At 42.4% G+C, this 20417-nt stretch overlaps 1 protein-coding gene across 11 annotated transcripts in view; it reads right to left on the reverse strand.

Annotated features, from left to right (window-relative positions):
* Positions 1 to 2926: 2926 nt before the first annotated feature.
* Positions 2927 to 20417, reverse strand: part of SCAPER (S-phase cyclin A associated protein in the ER) — a 568863-nt gene continuing 551372 nt past the window's right edge. For all 11 annotated transcript variants that reach the window (XM_034939208.4, XM_034939207.4, XM_063596813.1 and 8 more), the window contains 3 exons: positions 8653 to 8844; positions 5957 to 6008; positions 2927 to 3467 (listed from right to left, as the gene is read on the reverse strand). In XM_034939208.4, the coding sequence (XP_034795099.1) occupies positions 3364 to 3467; positions 5957 to 6008; positions 8653 to 8844 (348 nt within the window). In that variant the 3' untranslated portion in view covers positions 2927 to 3363. The remainder of the gene's footprint in view (positions 3468 to 5956; positions 6009 to 8652; positions 8845 to 20417) is intronic.

Here is a 20417-nt window from a genome sequence, read left to right on the forward strand (position 1 = left end):
ATTGTCTAAGATTGTTCTCTAGAAAATTTGAGGTTCTACCTCTTCTGCCTATGGGAGACACAGATGGCCACATATTTAGTTAGCTGGCCTTTCTCATGGGTGTTCACCAAAGAGAGTAAGAGAATTAGCCAAATAGCAGCATGCTATAGAGAGAAACAATGGATGAATATTTGCAGAGAAGTTCCCAGGGGAGTGGTGATAAAAGCAGGAAATTCAGAGTTTATTAAGCTGATGCGGGAAAGATTAGAGGCTTTTAAATCGGGGTCTGATTGATGTAAAAGTAAACTTTCTTGAAAATACTGGGATTCAGTGCAGTAATGAGGATTGTGTGGCCAAGTACAGACTAGCACCTTGTTGATGGAGACTGTGCATGAAAGATGCAGATGAATAGAGCTAGATTGAGAGTAGTAATGAGAGCAAGAAAGGGCACAAGGAAATACTCCATTGGGATCCAGATGTGGAGTTGGGTAGGGAGCGGCTCAATGTATACAACACATTTGGGGCCCCAGCAACAATCCAGCCAGAGAGGCGGGAGTGCAAGGTGAATCCAGCCATACGCCTCGGTACCTCCTGGTCCGGAAGGTCAGAGCCAGCGGGGGAGTGGGTCAAGGCGTGAGCCCAGGGGCCGGCAGGAGCTCAGGAAGGTCGGTTCCCCGTTGGGAAAGAGCGTGTTTAAGTTAAGGCGTGGTTTGAGTAGCTGACCGGAGATCCCCGTGTTAGGGCGTGGGGGAGGGAGGGGGCAGGGAGCAGGGACGAGGAAGTGGAAGAATAGGGGATTGTGAGGAGTAATTTCTTTCCAGATTATCAAGACTCAAGACTTTCCAGAACGTGGCAAAGAGCCCTGGAAGAAATGTCCCAGGAACGCCGAGGTCAGGACCGAGGCTCCCCGGGGCCAGGTTCAGGGTTCGAGGTCCCAGCCTCGCAACTGCTGGCGTCTGGAGGGTGGGAGAGTGGCCGGGCCCGAAGCTGCGGCTCCGACGTACAGTTGCGAGTCTGGGGCGGCGGGCCCCGCAGAGCTCCGGGGGAAGGGAGCCGCCGCCGCTGCGGGGAATTGGCTTGGGCAACGCCGCTGAGTGTTCAAACGTTGCTGCTCCCGGGCCTTGGGCAGCCTCTCCTACCTGACCCAAATTCTGGGCTGCAAAGCCCGGGCGAAGTTGTCGCTTTCACTCCGAATACGCCCAGTCGCACCGTCAACTTCATAGGCTGGGCCCAGCAGAGGCCTTTCGCCTCCGCCCAGCGGTCTCCGCTGCGGCCCCTCAGCCTCTGGAGAGCCGGGGGGCGGCCCTCGCCGGGAGAAAGCAACCTGTGGCGGCACTGCGTCCCCGCGAGCTACAACCAGACGCGGCCGCGCTCACCTGGGCGTTGCGCTCCCCCGAGCCCCGGAGAGTTTAGAAGCCGTAAAAGCCCGGGGAGCTGGAGCTTAAATCGCCCGGACCGGGCCGGGGCGCCCGAAAGCAGTGAACTCGAGACCCCCAGGAACCGCGTGCGCCGGGAGGCACCGGGACGCTCCCGGGCCCGAGCCGCGCAGGCTCCCGGCTGGGTGGGGCCTGGGTTTGCTTCTTACGCCTCCTCCTCTCCGGGACGAGGGGGCAATGAGACCGTTCAATTAAATGTTTAATTGCGAATTCTGGTATGGTTTCTGGGAGGTTAGTCACAGCTGTCTCAATTATTTATGGCTTTTGGCAAATTTCCGACCAGATAAGTATATTCCATTGTGAAGCATCTTGCAGGAAATCGTATAAATACTTGATGATTCCTTTCAGCTGCAAGGATCCTGCGTCCGAGAGCGCGGGGCCAGCGAGCTTTGGGAACTCCTATCCCTGGTGTGGAAGGAGCCTGCGGCCGACACTTGCCTCCGTACCCCGGGGCCGCTCGCTGGGCCCGCGGCAGCCCCCGCCCGGGAGGAGCATTGGGGGCGCCAGGGGCTACCCCTCGGTCTCGCAGGCGCGGAACTCAGCCCGGCCCTACGGCTCCGGGAGTTGCTGAGCACCCGCGGCCAGCGGCTGGAGTCCTGGGTCCCGCTCTCTGGTGCCCGGCGGCGGAGTCGCCACGCGAGGCTGGAGGGGTGGCCCTAAAGCCCGTCCCTCTGGCTTGGAGCTGCGGGTCCCCGCCCTCGAGCCGGAGCGCCGCGCTGGACACCCGCGGGGTGGGGGCTCGGCTGGGCTGAGCCCCGGAGACGCCAGGGTCCCGCGGTGGCGGGGGCGCCGATCGCACTTGGAGGAGCCTTTTTTTTTTTTTAATCATACCTTTTAATTTTCTGTTTGCAAAGAAGTAAAAAATAGCAAATATGTAACCCCGCAGCTCTGTGAGGCTCCAAAAAGAAGGGTCCAGAACACTAGGTGGGTAAGTTTGCTTTTGAAAAACATACAACTTCTGTATTTTCCAGTCCCTCCCCGCTCCGCAGTGTCGAGTCGAATACATTTTCAGATCTTTTTCCCCAACCGGATCTTTTTTCTTGGTAATGTTTGATCAGTATCTGACAGAAATTACTACTGATGTCACTCAGTGAACGGCTTAGCACTGACCATCGGCTTAGTGAAGAAACGATGAGAACAAGACATGAAAAGGTCAACATCTCCAGGCAGACACTGAGAGGTACACAGGAGTTATGTGAAACTCATTCAGAACCATCGCGACTTTCTGTGTGACTTTTATTTCAGCGTTGCTTCATTTCACAACCATGTGAGAAAATACTCCAGGGTGATTCACTAGGACACATCTTTTTTATCACTAATTTTTCCTTAGGAGAGTAATTTCAGCTCGGCAATGCCAAGAGAGGATTATCTGCTAGGAGAGTTCGGGCTGACCAATGAATACAATGCCCTAAGTTGATTTCAAATAGCCCCCAAACATATTATGTAGTCAGAATGTAAAAGTGTTGCAAATATCTTTACCGTAGACCTTAAAAAGTTAAATTTAGAGCAGGTAAACTTTAATTAAGTCTTTATTTAAGATACTTCAAGAGCTGGAGTTAACATTTTTCTTTCAGATTCGTATTTCCTTAACATGAAAAGTCAACAATGAAAACAGAATAAGTTACTTTATTACAAGAACAAAACAGACTTGCTAATTTTATGTCTCCTTTAACCCATATTACAAATGCAAAGTATATATTATCATAAGATGGAAATTACCAAACTCCAAGATACTCTGCATAAATGAAATAAACTCAACTTGCAAAATTAGCAAGTAGAACATTCAAGTATCTACAGTCATTATAAATAGTGTAAAGTACACGCCATATCTACAGTGTGGGAAGAGTATAAACATGGGAAAATGAGTTCTTAAGGAACAATTAGAATGTTTGTTTGAACAATTTAAAATATTAACAAGGGTACTCAAATACAGAATCAACCAAAACATTTATTTTTTCTCTTTTTTCAAGAAAAACTGTCGAGCTTCTTCCCAGGCCTGCTGAGGAAATCTGTTAGCCAGCTCAAGATAGTCTTGGGAACCAAGGCATTTCCCTGAGAGGGGGATAAAAGAGAAAAAAGTTAAATAAAAGAGGGTTAAATTCTTTGAAGATTCATAAATTAAACTTATTTTGATATCTGAGTATAAAATGGAGATATCCACTTCAAATAAACCATGACACAATTTAGGTAAATAAGGTGATTGATCTATGTGTATCAATCTATCTGTAGTATAAAATATATGACATATATTTTAACCACAATCCAGTTTGTCCTTTAACATATTCAGACATTAACCCCTATATAAATTACAAAAAGATGTTTTTGGACTCCACAATGAGAAAAAAATTAGCAACCAGGCAAGCACAGTGGTGCGCGCCTGTAGTCCCAGCTATTTGGAAGGCTGAAGTCGGGGGAATGCTTGAGCCCAGGAGTTAGAGGCTATAGTTTGCTATGATCGCACCTGTGAGTAGCCATTGCACTCCAGGATAGGCAACATAGAGAGACCCTGTCTCAAAAAAAAAAAAAAAAAAAAAAAAAAAAAAAGAACAAACTAAAATGACAGTCCTATATTCTATCCTTAAGTTAGCCATGAAAGGGGAAAACTGTATGTAAATGATGACGTTTTCTGAAAGTCTATTTAATTTAAAACATGAATGTAGTTTTAAGTATATCTTTAAAATTATTCAAATATAGCACAGCCTATCTAACAAAGCAGTAGGAATGAATGATAGGAGCTTTACTGGCCAGTGACATAGGTAAAGTAAACAATTGCAGCTAGACAGGCAGTAGGTATTTGAAAACCAAAATTCTTCCTGGGCAATAGGAATGTGGTATTACCAAGAGCTGCTTTTATATTTAAAGGTTTACCTGGACAATGAACTCAAAATATCTTGAGACATTTTATGAGGACTTAATCTAGGCAAAAGGGGAACAAATACCCAAGGTGCAAACTGGCAACTCAGGCATCATCATTAAAAAAAAAATCAAGCAACATATTATGAGCTGTCATTAACATAGTGATGACCCTTTCTGAGCAAAGGAGAGACCAATTCCCCCTTTGCTGTTCTGTGGGTTAAGCCTACTGTAACTGGGGGAAAGCATGAAAATCAGGGAAGATGGTCCCTTGGAAAAGAAAGAAGGTTGAGACTTCCACAGGCCTCAGTCCACCAAGCAGACAGAGGCAGCTTCTGGGACTGTGTCTTCCAGACAATGTAACAAATTGTGACTCATCTTTATGATCAGGAGAAAGAGTAAGAAAAAAATGCTTATACTTCTTAGTGGCAAACAAAACAAAACAAAACTGCTGTACAATTGAAAATAAATACATTAGATTTTTCTAAGCATTTTAATTTATTCAAAATGAAATTGTTTTGTAAGAACAGTAACACATTTTGCTGATTTCTCCCCAAGTATCCTCCAGTAGTTAAAACAAAACAAAACAAAAAAACGGCTGTGACTGGGTCAGGGCAGAACTGAACTTGCAGACTAATTCTTGCTCAGACAAATGGTACCGACAAGGATGTGGACTTGAATTTCTGAAAAGTTGCATAGCTTTCTGTTTAACTTTTCTGGGTGCCTGAGTCAAAAAAACGTCTTTTTTTTTTTTCTTTTCATGATATTGTAATAGCTTTAGTTATATTTTCTTCTGTGCACTTTTCAACACCTGTCCACTGTAGAGGACTTTGTGTGTGTGTGTGTGTGTGTGAAAGAGTCCAAGGTAACACCCCCACCCCCACCAAGTAAGGGTTTCTTGGTGGGTGCCCTAAAGGGTCCTGCTGGGAGTGTACCTCTAAATGGCCACTTTAAAGACTGTCAAACTAATGGAAGAATTGAAGAAGATCTGGATTAGGGTCTCATTCATCAGAGATGCTGTCATAACACCCAAAGAGCAACTTGTACTTCTCAATTACAGTCTGGGTAGCAGAATATTTAAAAAAGTAAAAATGTGGTAAAAATTCTACATCTCTAACTCTGATCACAGCAAACACCCCAGCAGGAATGCTATAGGAAAAAAAAACAACTTGTAAATCTTTTGCCCTGGACTTTGCCAATTAGATGACTTTTTCTCCATGTAAAACAATTATTTTCAAAACAAAAGTTCAACTACTTGAACTTGGGGGGAAACTGTGGGCTACTATTACTGATAACTTTATTCTGAACATGGATAAGGAACCAAACCTATGTGATTTCAGCATTTATGTGAGAAATGTGGGCCAGTATTAATGATCTGGCTCCTGTATTACAAAGCGGCTCTTTAGTAATTATTTACCATTTAATATATCTTGCATGAGATGATTATAAATTATACAAAGATATTTGTGCTTTTCTTTTACTCCCATAGATTTCTATACATATTTGGATGCATTCATGCTTCATGACAAAATCGATTACTTACTGAAATATACTTGGTATCTGAATCTCAAATATTTTTAGGTTATGTATAAAATTTTACATATAATGTAGCAGTTCCAGAGGAAAGGATAAGAAAGATGTCCATTTGGCTAACAAACACATGAAATTTAATTTCAATAGAGACATACCTTTGGGTTGGTAAGGCTGGTTTTCCACTTGACCTGGAGTCTGTGCCAAATCCTGTATGAGGAGAGAAAAGTGTTTTTCTATCAATGCTATGAACAGAGAATTTCACTAAGGGTGGCTTTAAATATACTTCTGATTCATGCAACCACTTTTGTATGAATATTTTGGGGCCCAAATATAAACGCTGAAGAAACTGATGTTACGTAGTGCAGGTTCTCATAAATAGTAATGACTTACATCTTGCTAAATTATCACCAGGGGACAACTTGCTGCCTACTTTGGAAATTACAACTTTTTATCTAATAAACTAAGCCAAATTTACTATCTTAAAATATCAACAGGTTTTGATCATTTTTTAAAAAAGTACAAATATGAAAGCCCTATGTATTCTGCAGCTAAATCTTAAAGTCTGGTAATTTTGCATGTAGATGGAAAATGAAAAATGTAATATAAAATATGTAAATCTTCAGAAACCTAAGACAACCAGCTGCTATTTTAATATCATTTTCTAGTAACTCAGTTATAATGTAACACATAGAGACCTTGAGGAACCACATTATAAACTAAAATCCTATCTATATTCATTCTCTTGAGCACAATTATTTATAGAAAAAAACTTGATTTAACTCTACAAGTCTAATATGCTATCTGAAATAAACAATGTAAGAAATTTTTTTTAGCATTTACAAAATTTATGTTACAGATTTTTTTTGTAATAGAGAAAGGTAGACTTAGTACTTTGTGATCAATATCAGATAAACACAAGAAATATATATAATCTTTAGATCCTGATATCACTTATATCATTGTAAGTCATTGTCTATGCAGTTGAAAACATAAGGAACTAAGCTGATACAGATGTGAAATTGGTTTCGCTCAAACATCACTGTCTTTGTTGAGGCCTCTCTGCCCACATCATAAAAACCTGCACATCATCTCCCTGAAGTCCCTAGCTCCTTTTCCTGCCTTACTTTTCTCCACAGCACTTATTGCCATAGCACTTAGCATAGTATCTGACATACTATTTGTTTTACTAATTTTTTTTTTTGTCTTTTGCTTGACTCTTCTCCACTTTAATGAAAGATCTGTGAAGGCAGGAATTTTTATCTGTTTTATTTGTTGCTGTATTTGCAGTGCCCAGCACACCTTACACACTCAAAAATTACCTGTTCAATAAAAGAATGAATAATCTGAATTTAGAAAGAGCACACTCTTAAAATTATCCATAATGTATTTGTATTTTCTTTTTTTTTTTTTGATGGAGTCTCGCTCTGTCACTCAGCTTGAAGTTCAGTGGCATGATCTTGGCTCACTGCAAACTCTGCCTCCCAGGTTCAAGCTACTCTCCTGCCTCAGCCTCCCGAGTAGCTGCGATTACAGGTGCCCACAGAGACGGGGTTTTACTATGTTGGCCAGGCTGGTCTCAAACTCCTGACCTCAAGTGATCTGCTCACCCCAGCCTCCCAAAGTGCTGGGATTACAGATGTGAGCCACCACACCTGGCCCATAATGTATTTTCTATTTAATTTAATCCTAAGGCTCTAAAAATATATGAAGAATCCTAAGTGTTGATATGATGTTATATACTGTAAAATTTTCTTAATATATTAACTGTAAGACAGTTTTTGAAATCCATATTTGTAGATCTAAATATCTAATTTAACTTTTTTTCCAGAAAATAAAACGTAGATTCAAACAGAACAATTAAGCCGAAAACAAAACTTTTCTAACATAATTGATCTAGTTGCGTTTATTAATTATCTAATACAGGATAGTTTGGAAGACATAAACTTTGAAATGTTGTCTAAGATGAAGAGGGCTCGGGGAACTCCTTAGCTATCCTCTAGTTCCCAGCCAGCTGGGTACTATCATATCCTTTTGACAGAGATAGATGTATATTCACCAGAATATGGAAGAATACTAATACAGAACTCTGCTTTCTGTTTCATTATTCTGAAGACCAGAAAGTACTGTCTACTCATCACATGTGTGTCATGGAGCAAAAACACATCTTATGGTGGAACATGTGAAAGAAATGGGAGATTTTCAGCAAATAATGCTCTACAATGACAAAAAGAAATTCACAGGATGAGTTAGTAGCAAATGTTAAAGCATAGTCAACTTGGTTTTTCAGCTGACTGAGTTAATTTAGATGTGGAAATAGTACTTTGCTATGGCACTAATTCTGATTCTAGCCCTACAGAATTTAAAATATAAGGCTGTACTTAAAAGTTGTTTTACATTAAAAAAATCAATATAACAGGTTTTTATTTTATACATATATGAAAATCATATTTATCTAAAAATGTACAAATAAACTAATTTTAATTCATCTTTCTTCAGTAATTATCTATTTCCTATAGTTAGAATAAAAGCAAGATAAATACAATAGTTAAAGCCTTAAAGAAGTCTGGCAGTCTTTTAAAAACATTTCCTGAGTACGGGTTACCATTTCATTAACTAGAAAAGTATCCTTTCTTTGAAATCCTCCAAGTAGAAATTATACAACACCCAATCGCAGTTCCAGTAATATTTCAGAAACTATGCTGATTTTAGAAATCAATTTTGGAGCACATAAATATGTGAAGATTTTAAAAGGTAGTATGGAAGGCAAAAATAAACAGCTGGCTTACTTTTACATTTCTGTCGCATTAGTTTACACATAAAGCTAGACAATTACGTATAATGTAGAAGGTACCTGAATGAAAGTGGCCAGTAAAACACAGCTCATCTCTTGCTCCAGAATGATCTTGTTCTGATGGTTGTTGTAACAAGCAGCGATAAGTGAAGGGAACAGTACTTTGATCAGCCGTGGGTCACTGAAATACTGGAAGGGCAACTGGCAGAGCTTCTGCAGCACTGTGGGGTGGCGGCCGGACTGCACGATCACCTGAAATGGAAGAGCAGCCCAGGTCAGCTGCCGAAACGCCCCAGCCTGTCCCTCACCCGCCTGCACAGTGTCGGCTAGTACCATGGAAAACATGCTGAAGGAGTGTAAAGAAAAAGACTCCTGACTCCGTACCAGAGCTTAATTTAAGTGATACTCGAAAAGAGCAGAAAAAAAAAAATCTCATTTCCCAACTTAAGGAAAAGATCCTGAAAGTTTTGCACTCATTTAAAAGTTATTATAATCCACGATTAAAGGTGTAGCTGCCACGGAGTAAGGACGCCTATGAAATGGATTCAGAATGCACATTGCTTTAACAAAGTGCTCCCCACACCCCCTTAAAGCAGAGTAGTCATATTCCTTAAAACCTGCAAAGAGTTCACTCACAAGAAAGTAAGGCCCTGCCCACTGCAGTCTTCCCTTAGCTTAGCTCACTGAATACACTCAATGCAGACAGATCTATTCTGTATGCAGGCAGGTCCAAGAAAGAAAAGGTAATTCTAAGGAAAATGGGAACAGTTTCAAAAAAAGTTATAGGCTCCAAAAGACCTTTCCTCCAATCTATACTTCTTATCTTTGTTTCCATCAGTGCCACTGAGTCTAAAAGGAGAACTGTTTAGATAAATGAGACTGTTGTCTTGAAGCAGTCTTAAGTTTACAACTGTGTACATTTAAAGAAATAGGGCAATGCAACGAATGGGCTTGCAGGGAAGCCCTCTTAATTTACTCCCTAGGCCTCCATGATAAACTAAGAAATGTCAAAATTAGATCTGTTTCAAGTAACCTTGATTAGACAGTTCTAATATGAAAGAGCTGGGTGACCCAAAGCCCACTTCGTGGTATAGGAGGAAGCTCCTAGAAGGTTGGGAACACTGTAAACCTAAGGTCAGAACTGTAAATTGTACTTGGAAAAACACAATTTTACAGGTACACACCCAGACAGGACTACATTCAAATTAAAACCAGAAGGAAAGAATGAAACAGCAGAGGCAGGAGAAACATAAATTAGAGGGATTTACAAGTTTTCAAAGTACTTTTAACAATACTTTAAGAACACACTCTCAGATGATAATGCAGTTCAGTTTAAGAACAAAATCAACAAAGTAATAGTTCACATATTTTCCTTCAATAGCTAAAATGACATCAAAAGCCTTTAGAGACTGTTGATAGGGACTTGTTAATACCTTCAAATCCAGAAGGAATTTTAAAGACTTGCACTGTGTGACAATTCAGCACATGGCTATGTGCTGCCATTTCTGACTCTGGCTGAGAAGAATATGCCCTATCATTTACTTTATTGATAAAGGCATTTACTTAAATCTTTATTTTAACTATTAGCTACAAATTTTGTAACACAGCCAAATGTTCCCCACATTAGAATTTATGATGATATGATTATTAGAAGTCTTCTTTTTTTTTTTCCCCTCCTTGGACAAAAATTAAGAACAAGTTTTTTCTTTAGATCTTCATTGTTAAAACGCTATTATTGGAAGATGTGCTAATTGAAAAATATTACACTGGCCAGCCTGGCTGGCGCAGGTACAATGTTAAAGACAACTCCTGGTGCCTGGCATATCAGCACAGAACACGAAGAGCTTAACTGGAATTTACTCCATTTGGGCTCCTGAACCTCACTGGAGTGAGGCAGAGCCCCTTAGGGACCTGTTGGTTCCCTCAAGGAACAGAGCTAGTTATCAGCTGCCGTTTACAGAGCGAGTTTACAGAGATGACCAGCAGTGTAGTGAGATGACTTGCCAGAAGCCATTACTTTTAAATCCCTGGATTGCAGAAGATGCAAATGGATGTAGGCAGTTTGGTTACCATGGAGTTCTAAGGAGCTTTACCCATTGGACCACCTATGACAGGACTTAACCAGGCTACAGGTAAGGAGTCTACTAGGACTGATGAGAACCCCCAACCCTACCACCCCATGGCTTGGTTATGAGCCAGAATGGGACATCTAGTCTATGCTGTCTTTCCAACCACATTTTAGACATTGTGGAGACAGGATCAGGAGGTTCAGGAAGGGGCCAGCCCACAGCACTAACACTCAGTGGGCTAATTCAGGTGGGCTTGTGGTACAGAGGGTGGCAGTCTGATGTCATGAGCACAGATGAACCGTCAGCTGAATTGGACTAAGCACTACCCTTTGGGGCAGGGGGCAGGGCTGGAAATGCAAACAGCCTGACCTTAATGATCAGGGTTTTGAGTAGGGTTGTCTTGAGAGGGTTGTCTGAGGGGCTTTTTGAAAGATGTGGAGATGAGAGCAGGGCTCAGTTTTATTTCATCCCACCATTCACTCTTAGGCCTTAGGTGGTAAAATGTCACTTGGACTGCTTGAGCTTTCCAAAGTCAGTGGAGTCATCATGGAATATGAGAGTCTTGCTCAATGAACAAAATACGCATAATTAAGAGACATCTCAGATTTACACTATGGTGTTCTCTCCATTTGCCTTACTGATGGAGCTGTTACTAAGTCAATAACTGTTGGTCTGTCACCCTTTGTCCAGACAAAGGGCTGCCCATAAGTCCTAAGGCAGGCACCACTGTGAACCTGGCCAGCCACCTGCCTCATCTTTCAGAGTGCACAAGGCCAACACAAACATAAAGGGGCTTCCCACAGAGCTTCCTTCCAGAGCACTGCACCAACGGCAGGGAATGGACTACCTGTAGATTTCTTTGGTGGCCACACTCATCAGCCAGAGAGAGCAAGTAGGGAGCATGCATGGCCTCAATAGTAATGAGAAGCAGTCTTTCAAATATGATGCCCACCTTCAGACGCAGAGTAGGGCTCTGAGGAAATCAACGGAATTTCCAACAACATTCAGATCAAAAGACATTGAAATGGAACCTTGTTCCTGGATGTGATTCTTAAATAGGTGCTAACTAAAGAGCTAGGAGATCTGGGTTCTTGTATTTATTTACCAACTGGCTTTGTGACCCTAGGCAAATTGCTCCATTGCTCTGGGTTTTAAGGTGGTGAATTTAAAAAGAAGTAACCTTTTTATTGACATCACACACACACACACACACACACACACACACACACACACACACACACACACACCCCTATGGCCACTCACCTACCTCGCTTAGGTGAATAAGCTGAATTTTCACAAAGTGTATACACCGGTGTCACCAAGTACCCAATTAAGAATGAGAAGATGACCCAAAATGCTGGATCTTGAAATATATTCTTTTTGACATACAAATGGCCAACAAGCATATGAAAAAATGCTCAACATCACTAATCATCAGATGAATGCAAATTAAAACCACAATGAGATACCATCTTACACCAATCAGAATGGCTATTATCAAAAAGTCAAAGAATAACAGATGTTGGCGAGGATACAGAGAAAAGAGAACGCTTATACGCTGTTGGTGGGAATGTAAATTAGTACAACTTCTATGGAAAACAGTATGGAGGTTTCTCAACCGAAAATAGAACTACCAACTGGGTATCTACCCAAAGGAAAATAAATCACCATATAAAAAGGATACTCACATGTGTATGTTTATGACAGCACTATTCACAATAGCAAAGAGATGGACTAACCTAAATGTCCATCAACAGATGACTGCATAAAGAAAGTGAGGTATGTATGGGCATATATAAATACACCATAAAATACTACTCAGCCATAAAAAAAAATGAAATCATGTCTTTTGCAGCAACATGGATGGATCTGGAGGCCATTATCTTAAGTGAAATATTCAGAAAGTCAAATACCACATGTTTTTGCCTATAAGTGGGAGCTAAATACTGTGTACACATGAACATAGAGAGTGAAAGAACAGAAATGGGAGGGAAAGGTGGGAAAGTGGGAGGGGAGTGAGGAATGAGAAATTACCTGATGGGTACAATGTATACTATTCAGGTGACTGTTACACTAAAAGCCCAGACTTCATCACTATTCAATATGTCCGTGTAACAGAAATACACTTGTACCCCCTAGTTTATTTTTAAAAAAGATGGGGGAGACACATAAAAATAAATCAGTAAATAAATATAATCTTTCTCACTGAAAATTACATTCCTACATTTTGAATTTGGGACAAATCATATGGAAACTCTTTGACTAAACAGAACACAAGAGAGAGTACTTCAAGGCTTCCTTGGAGCTATTCCTGATCATTCTCTGGAGAGAAGACCGTAGGTGCATAGCTCCCCTTTTGGTCTTCAAAGCAGAGGCTAGTGGACACCTGGAAACCATAGGTGAATTTTCAGTGGAGGGAAGAAGTTTATAGATTCAATACAAAACTATCTTAGTTGGCTTGGGCTGCCATAACAATATACCATAGACTGGGCCACTTAAACAACAGAAACTTATTTTCCACAGTTCTGGAGGCTGCAAGTCTGGTATCAGGGAACCAGCATGGTGGGGTTGGTGAGGGCCTTCCTGGTTTGCAGACAGCTGCCTTCTTGCTGTGTGCTCACATGGTCTCTCCTTGGTGAGGGCATTTAGAGAGCGAGATCTCGCCTTTCCTTTTATAAGGCCATCAGTCCTACTGGATTAGGGCACTGCCCTTACCACCTCATTTAATTACCTCCTAAAAGCCCTGTCTCGAAATACAACTACATTGCAGGTTAGGGCTTTAACATATGAATTCTGGGAAAAGAGTTCAGTCCATAGCACAATCCTCATCATTTCTCATCAACCTCAGCCGGAATTATGTTCCATTAGAAAGGCTACCATCTCTAACCAGGTGCACTTCAGAGTCAGTTGAGTGGCTTTCCCTGGGCCAACCGTCTGTCAGTGGCCATAAACCATGAAGCTACAGCTCAAGAGTGCTGGTGTTAGGCAGCCCTGGGCTCTAGGTCTGGCTCTGCCCCCTGATCTGCTATAGTCACTTAACTAATTTGAGCCTTAGAGTGTTTATAAAATGAGGGTAGATGGTAGCCTTCAGGATTTAGAGGAGGATCCAATGAGACAGTGTCTGTGACCATAAAGTACAGAACAATGTTAGTTATGAGTGTTTGGTTAGCTGACCAGTTCTGCTGCTCTGAGTCTTCTCCCGCTAGACCTGAAGCCCCCTCCCAGTGTGAGGCTTCCTAAATGCTTTCCATCATCTTGCCCCCCTCCCCATCGCCCCAGCCCCATCTCTCCATAAGGACTACTCTTCAGAGCACAGGGTCTGGCAGAGGCAGGCCCCACTGTCTTGCTGGGACTCATCAGCAAGTTTCGTGCCACGTGGGAAGCCATTGCTGAGGTCTCTCCCTGGCCCTGCCTGCACGAGAGAGCTGTGCAAACAGTGATGGGGCTGCCAGCCAGGATCTTGCAGTGGCAGAGTAGGAAATGTATTCTGACAGCTCTGAAAAGAAAATCCAGGAAAAGCATGATCCAAGAAATACAGGTAAGTGGTACAAAGAAACAGTGGCTTAACTTACTGTGCATGTGTGTGTTTTGAAGCTGTTGTGTTAGGCTTGTCAACCTGAAAACAGAGCAGGAAGAGCCAAAGCTAATAGGCTGGTGTTGTGGGCTCCTGATTGAGAGCAAGGATGAGCTTCCCTTGAAGCACTTAAGGAAATCCTTAAGCCCAGGAAGTCTTCCCAGGCAGCACAGCCAAAGGCAGCCTTTCTTTTTCAACCCAAAGACATGGCAGCAACTATCACATAACTAAGTATATGTAGCTGAATCCCAAGTTCCAGAAGGGCAGGAACTATGTTTTTGGTATTGAATCCTCCATTGCTCTGCTGGGGGCTAGGCACTGAAGGAGGGCCTCAAAGTTACTGGAATGAATGAAATAAAGTGACAGGGGGCCCCTAGTTAACAAACTAATTGGTGCCTTGCCTTGGGGTAGAATCATACCACATCTTGTCTCATGAAATACAGATGGCATATTTTGGATTGAAGGCTTCAATGGTGTCTACATCACTTTAGGTCTGCACATTAAGTCCTTGAAGAATAGATTTTGTGATAAGCTGTCTCTTACCCTAGAAGGAAATTAGGATTACAATCCTCAGGATCCTGGGCACCAACTCAGGGATCCCTGGTCTGGTTATAAGAGTTCTGGAAAAGCCTCCTCCTTTTGCAGGTATGGGCAACACTGGTATTTCACTTGGTATGAAGGAATTCAAGGCCTTCTAGGACAATGCTTTGCCAAAACCTCAGTTAACACAGCAGAAAACCTGTTACTGGCAGAGATGGTACTCAGGAGGCTATAAAGCCCCTCTACCTACATTATCCAAGTCTCTAAACTCTGAAATGGGCAGACAGGGATGACTATACTCTTACAATGGGGAAACTAATGCTCAGAAAGTTCAAGAGAGCTTGTCCTGGGTCCTCCAGCTCGTCATTGGTAGAGCTGGGCTTAGCAATCTCTTATTATTCCGAATGCTAGATTCTTCCTCACCTCAAAGGCCCATCTATGGTCACTGGACTCATGAGCCCATTCCTTCCTGGGCAGAAGGGCTCTCTGTCACTAGGCCTGAACTCACTTCCATGACTGGCTGCCAGCCAGCTTCTTGCATGGCTCTGCCAGCCCGGATGAAGATGAGGATGACATACTGCCATTCAAATAAACAAACCAACTGACATAGATTAAACTAACACAAAAGACTTTTTTTCAAAAACCTATACTCTTCTTGGCTTGGTATCAAATAACCAGTTCTTGGTTATGTGCTGGCTGTGCCAAGGGTTTGTCTCAAATTATCAGATGTAAGAACTTGAAAGAGAGGAAGGGTTGGTGATGGGGCTAGATTCTCAGGAGTGAACTGTTGGAACACATGACTCTAAATTAGTACTGTCTTAGGATGGCCATTTATTTGGATGCCTTCTGGAGCAGCCTTGACAGGTTTTGAGTGCCTTGCAAAACTGGTCTTATATTTTTGAAAGAAATGCTATTATGTCAAATATATTTGTAATATTAATACTTGGTGTTACCCAAAATTTAAATTAAAAAAAAAAAAGGAAAGTGGAGGTGGGATAGTGAGTGATCACGAATCTGGATTAAAAATGCAAATTCTCCTGGAGAGAGTTTGCAGATTTCACATTTGTAAAAGGACAATTGTCAAATTCACTCCATAAAATTCCAAGGAGTGGCTAGGAGGGCCCATGGAGAGTCTATCACGTTGTATAAATGTAAAACAGCTTGATTCCCTCACCCAGAGGGACCTTTCCTCCAACTGTGACCACATGGAATTCAGTCAAGAACGTGAAAAGAAGCAAGCGGGCCTTTCAGCAGAGAGATGAGTCCATTCATCAAATATTTGCTGAGCATCTACTCTAGCCAAGCATGGTGTGAGGCACTGGGAATGGAATACTGAACAAATCAGAGACATTCTTGCCTTCACCGAGTGCCCAGTTTTTCCACAAAATCCACACCAGTTACTTACAAGAAAGTCTTCCAAGCTCCAACTCAATCTACCAAGTCACATTTCAGAAGCAAGTCTAATAAAAGTGGGCTTTCTGGCCTAGAGTAGACTGAAATCAGCAATTAGAAAGGACACTGCTGGTTTAAGTAAATTGACAAGAGGAAGAAGCACCAGCTGCCATTAGTAAGTGAAGGCGTGAGAATTAAAATTATTTTAAGCAGACATGAGAATTCAAAAAGTTGCCTAGAATCATTTGGTGTAAAAGTATCTCAACCCTTTTCAGTTGGTCTTGAGAGAGCATTACTGTATTGTAGTAAAATATCTTATTAATTATAACCAATTATCCTTACTTAGTATGCTACACTTTAAAAATCTGCTTCCACATACCTAATAATAGTAATGTGCCTTAACATCATAGTAGGAACTCATTTCTGAAGGCATCAAAAAATACATAATATATTCAGCATAACTGGTTTAAGATGGAAGGAGACATCATAATATTGTAAAAGGGACTGGAAAGTTAATGTTAAACACATTTTTTTTTTTAGAGGGAGTTTCACTGTTTTTGCCCAGGCTGGAGTGCAATGTGCAATCTCTGCTCGCTGCAACCTCCACCTCCCGGGTTCAAGCGATTCTCCTGCTTCAGCCTCTCGAGTAGCTGGGATTACAGGCACCCACCACCATACCCAGCTAATTTTTGTATTTTTAGTAGAGACGGGGTTTCACCATGTTGGCCAGGCTGGTCTCGAACTCCTGATCTCAGGTGATCCACCCGCCTCGGCCTCCCAAAGTGCTGAGATTACAAGCATGGGCCACCGCGCTCAGCCCACATATTGTTTTTTAAAGGTAAATTTGGTCATCTGAAAAATTCACTTATATGGGAATAGTTTATTCCCTGACCATACCAAACCATGACACTAAATAATAAAAATAAAGTAGAAAAAGGTCTGTAGTAGTTTCTTGCTACCTCTTTTTTTTTTTTTTCAAGATTGAGTCTTGCTCTGTCGCCCAGGCTGGAGTGCAGTGGTGCCATCTTGGCTCACTGCAACCTCTGCCTGCCGGGTTCAAGCAATTCTCCTGCCTCAGCCTCCCGAGCAGCTGGGATTACAGGCAGGTGCCACCACGCCCGGCTAATTTTTTTATCCTTAGTAGAGATGGGGTTTCACCATGTTGGCCAGGCTGGTCTTGAACTCTTGACCTTGTGATCTACTCACCTCGGCCTCCCAAAGTGCTGGGATTACAGGTGTAAGCCACTGCGCTCAGCCCTTGCTCTCTCTCTTTCTCTCTCTTATATAATCTACATACATAATAGATAAACCCAGGATGTCCTATAGTAAAATTCCCAGCTCTTTAGAACTCACTTATATTCAAGGAAACAGAACAGAAAATGGTCAAGTTCTCTTTTACCTACTTATACTCTGCCTCTTCTGATTTTGCTAAGACCTAAGAGTGATCCTGCATTTTCTCCTTATTTAGGAGAACTCCATCAGTGGTTTTAGAAAGCTCTCCATACTGTGTTATTTTTATTAGTTGTTTTTTACCCCAGAAGGCCCTCTGGCAAGTTTCTCAACACTTATGTCACTGGGACCCCAGCACTGTGCCTGCCACAGACCAGAAGACAGAACCACATACGGCCCTGCTCCAGATACCAGAGCAGTTGTTTAGGCAAAGACAGACTGCTATGAATCCCCAGTTTCAACAGTCTCAAGGCTGTCTGCTCTGTAAGGATAGTGGTTAAGCCCCCTATATTCACTGCTGTATTCCTAGTATTTGGCATAGTGTCTAACACAGTGCCTGGAAAACAACAGGTGTTCATTAACTATCTGGGGAATGAATGACTGAGGACCAAATCCTTACTCCAGGGAGCCTGTACCTACCACACCAGAGCTCTGGGCCTACCCATCCCGGGCCTTCAAGGACTCAGATAACACCATCTTTCTATGTGTGAGAACAGTTAGCTGAGTATTTTGGCCAGCACCCTAACTGGTCCAACAGCCTCTTGGCACAGTGCTACAGAGAGGAGGGGTAGGGTAGGGCAGAAGCAGCTTCTTTCTGCTGGCTTTGTAAGCACCTGTCAAAACCTAAGGCCAAATCAGTTCCATTGGTTGGTGTGGTAGGGTGAGTGGTACATGGAGTCAGAAATGTAAATAGTTAAATTTCACCAGGGCAAATTCTTTATGCCTAAGAATTCTTGTTTTACTTTTTCCCTTGTCAGAGACAAGGTGTCCTTAACAGGGGCAAAAATAGGTGTCTAGACATCTAAATTCATTAAAAAAGACAGCAGAGAGAGTTTGTAAATCATTGGAACAAAGAATATTTTTCTAGCAGAGCAGAAACAAAGTAGTTGCTGCATTCCTCTCCACAAAACTGGTCCTGCTACAATGCTATAGTAAAAAGGCAGCAGCTACGGTGGCCAGGCGAGGCCAGTGCAAGAGCCAAGCATCTCTGTCCACATTGCTCTTACCAAGTTTGTCACACCTGGAGACCAGGCCTAGGAGCAATATGACAAGAGGGTCCTTGAGGCCAATGACCTCTATGTGTCATAAAGAATATGGCATGCCCCAAACACACACACCTTGCTTAATCTGATACCTTGGGGTTAGGGTAGGGAGGGTACAGAAGTGGCTTTATTTTAATACAACAGGAGAAAAGTTTAAAGAGTCTGTGCATATACATGATCAAGTCAAAATCAGAGCAGAGAAACACAAAGAGTCCTTTGGCTAGCACCGTAAACAAATTCCTGTCCTCCCAGATCTGCTTCTTCCATTAGATGATTTCCAAACTGAGATTAAGTACAGTAGCCTTGGCAGACCATGTGGGAAGTAGGCCCTTTAAGCACTAGCCTTCTTCCCGGTGGTCCCAGGGATCCACTGCTCTCTAGCACCAGCAAAGTGTCAAGGACGAGGAGGGATGAGAGAGAAGGAAGAAGGAAAAGAGGAAAGAAAGTAGCCAGGATCACCAGAAGAAGCTAAAAAGCCAGTAGTTGGGGGCTTGCCTTTTATAGGCTTTGGAAACCAGGTGATCCTAGAGAAACAAGGGCTCTTCTCATGTAGTGAGGGGTGAATGGCTGTTTTGCTGTGCCCCTCCAGGGAAACTGAGTGAGATGGCCCCTGACCAGCTGCTGTCTGCTTCCTATGGGAAAAGGCTGTGTGCTTGGTACCAGTAGCAGAGGAATGCAAAAAAGGCTTTTCCCCTCCTCAAACATCATTCTATTCCTGCAGGGGAGAATAATGCTTCAGAACCAGGGACGCTTGTTTACAGCCCTGGGGCTTCAGTGTGGAAGTCTGATGCCCACCTACCATTCTCCATATCCGGGACTTTGGGACATAGTCTGAGCGTGTCATTCTCCTGCTTGTAACACTTAGGGGCTCCTCATCTCTGAGGGGATCAATCCTCAAGTTCTTGGGTCCCTCCTGACCTGGACCCTGCCTGCCTCTTTAGTCTTAGCTCTTGTTTCTCCTACATCCTGAGCTCCAGTTAGAATAAACAGCTTGCAGTCCCCTGAACCTGCCAGGCCATTTTACATCTCAAACCTCTGGCACAGATCCAGGTTTGTTAATTATTTCCCCCAGCCCCGAGAATGTCAGCAACTTGAGGGCAGGGACTTTGTCTGTTTTGCTTCCCACTGTATCCTGGATGTCTGGAACAGTGCCTGGCACACTGCAGGCACTCAATAAATGTCTGCTAAAGGAAGGAATGAGTCTCAGCACTGAAGGCACTGCCCCTGGCTGTGGATGTCACAAGGACAAGGATTGGGTTGTATTCATTTCTGCATCTCCTAGCACATGGTTTGACACAGTGTGGGCATTTTGTAAAAGTTGATAAATGAGAGAAGGAATGAGTGATGAATGTTCATAGGGACGAAAAGCTAACAATACTGGCATTTCTCCAAGAATGAGTTACCTTCCAGTCATCTGTGTTAGGGCCTCTTTTTCCTTCTTTCATGTTGTCTATTCTGTGAGAAAAGTTACTTTTTAAATGAAGCATATTTTAAATTCTGTTCAAACACAGCACAAGAAAATTGGGCTAGATTTTCTCAAAGACTTGGCTAAGCTAAAAGTCATGGGCTCTACAGCTAATCAGGGACGATGGCAGCAAGTGCTGCTTCCATTTTAGTTTACATTTGAGAAAGAACCCTATCTATAGAACACTGACCTTGTAAATTATACAGACTCACCGTATCATCGTAAATTTGAGAAACTACTTTATTTTGGATTTTTTTGAATATTTGCATTATCTGTGTCTCTTTTACCATTGA

This window comes from Pan paniscus, chromosome 16, assembly GCF_029289425.2.
Source record: "Pan paniscus chromosome 16, NHGRI_mPanPan1-v2.0_pri, whole genome shotgun sequence".
Classification (NCBI taxonomy): Eukaryota; Metazoa; Chordata; class Mammalia; order Primates; family Hominidae; genus Pan; species Pan paniscus.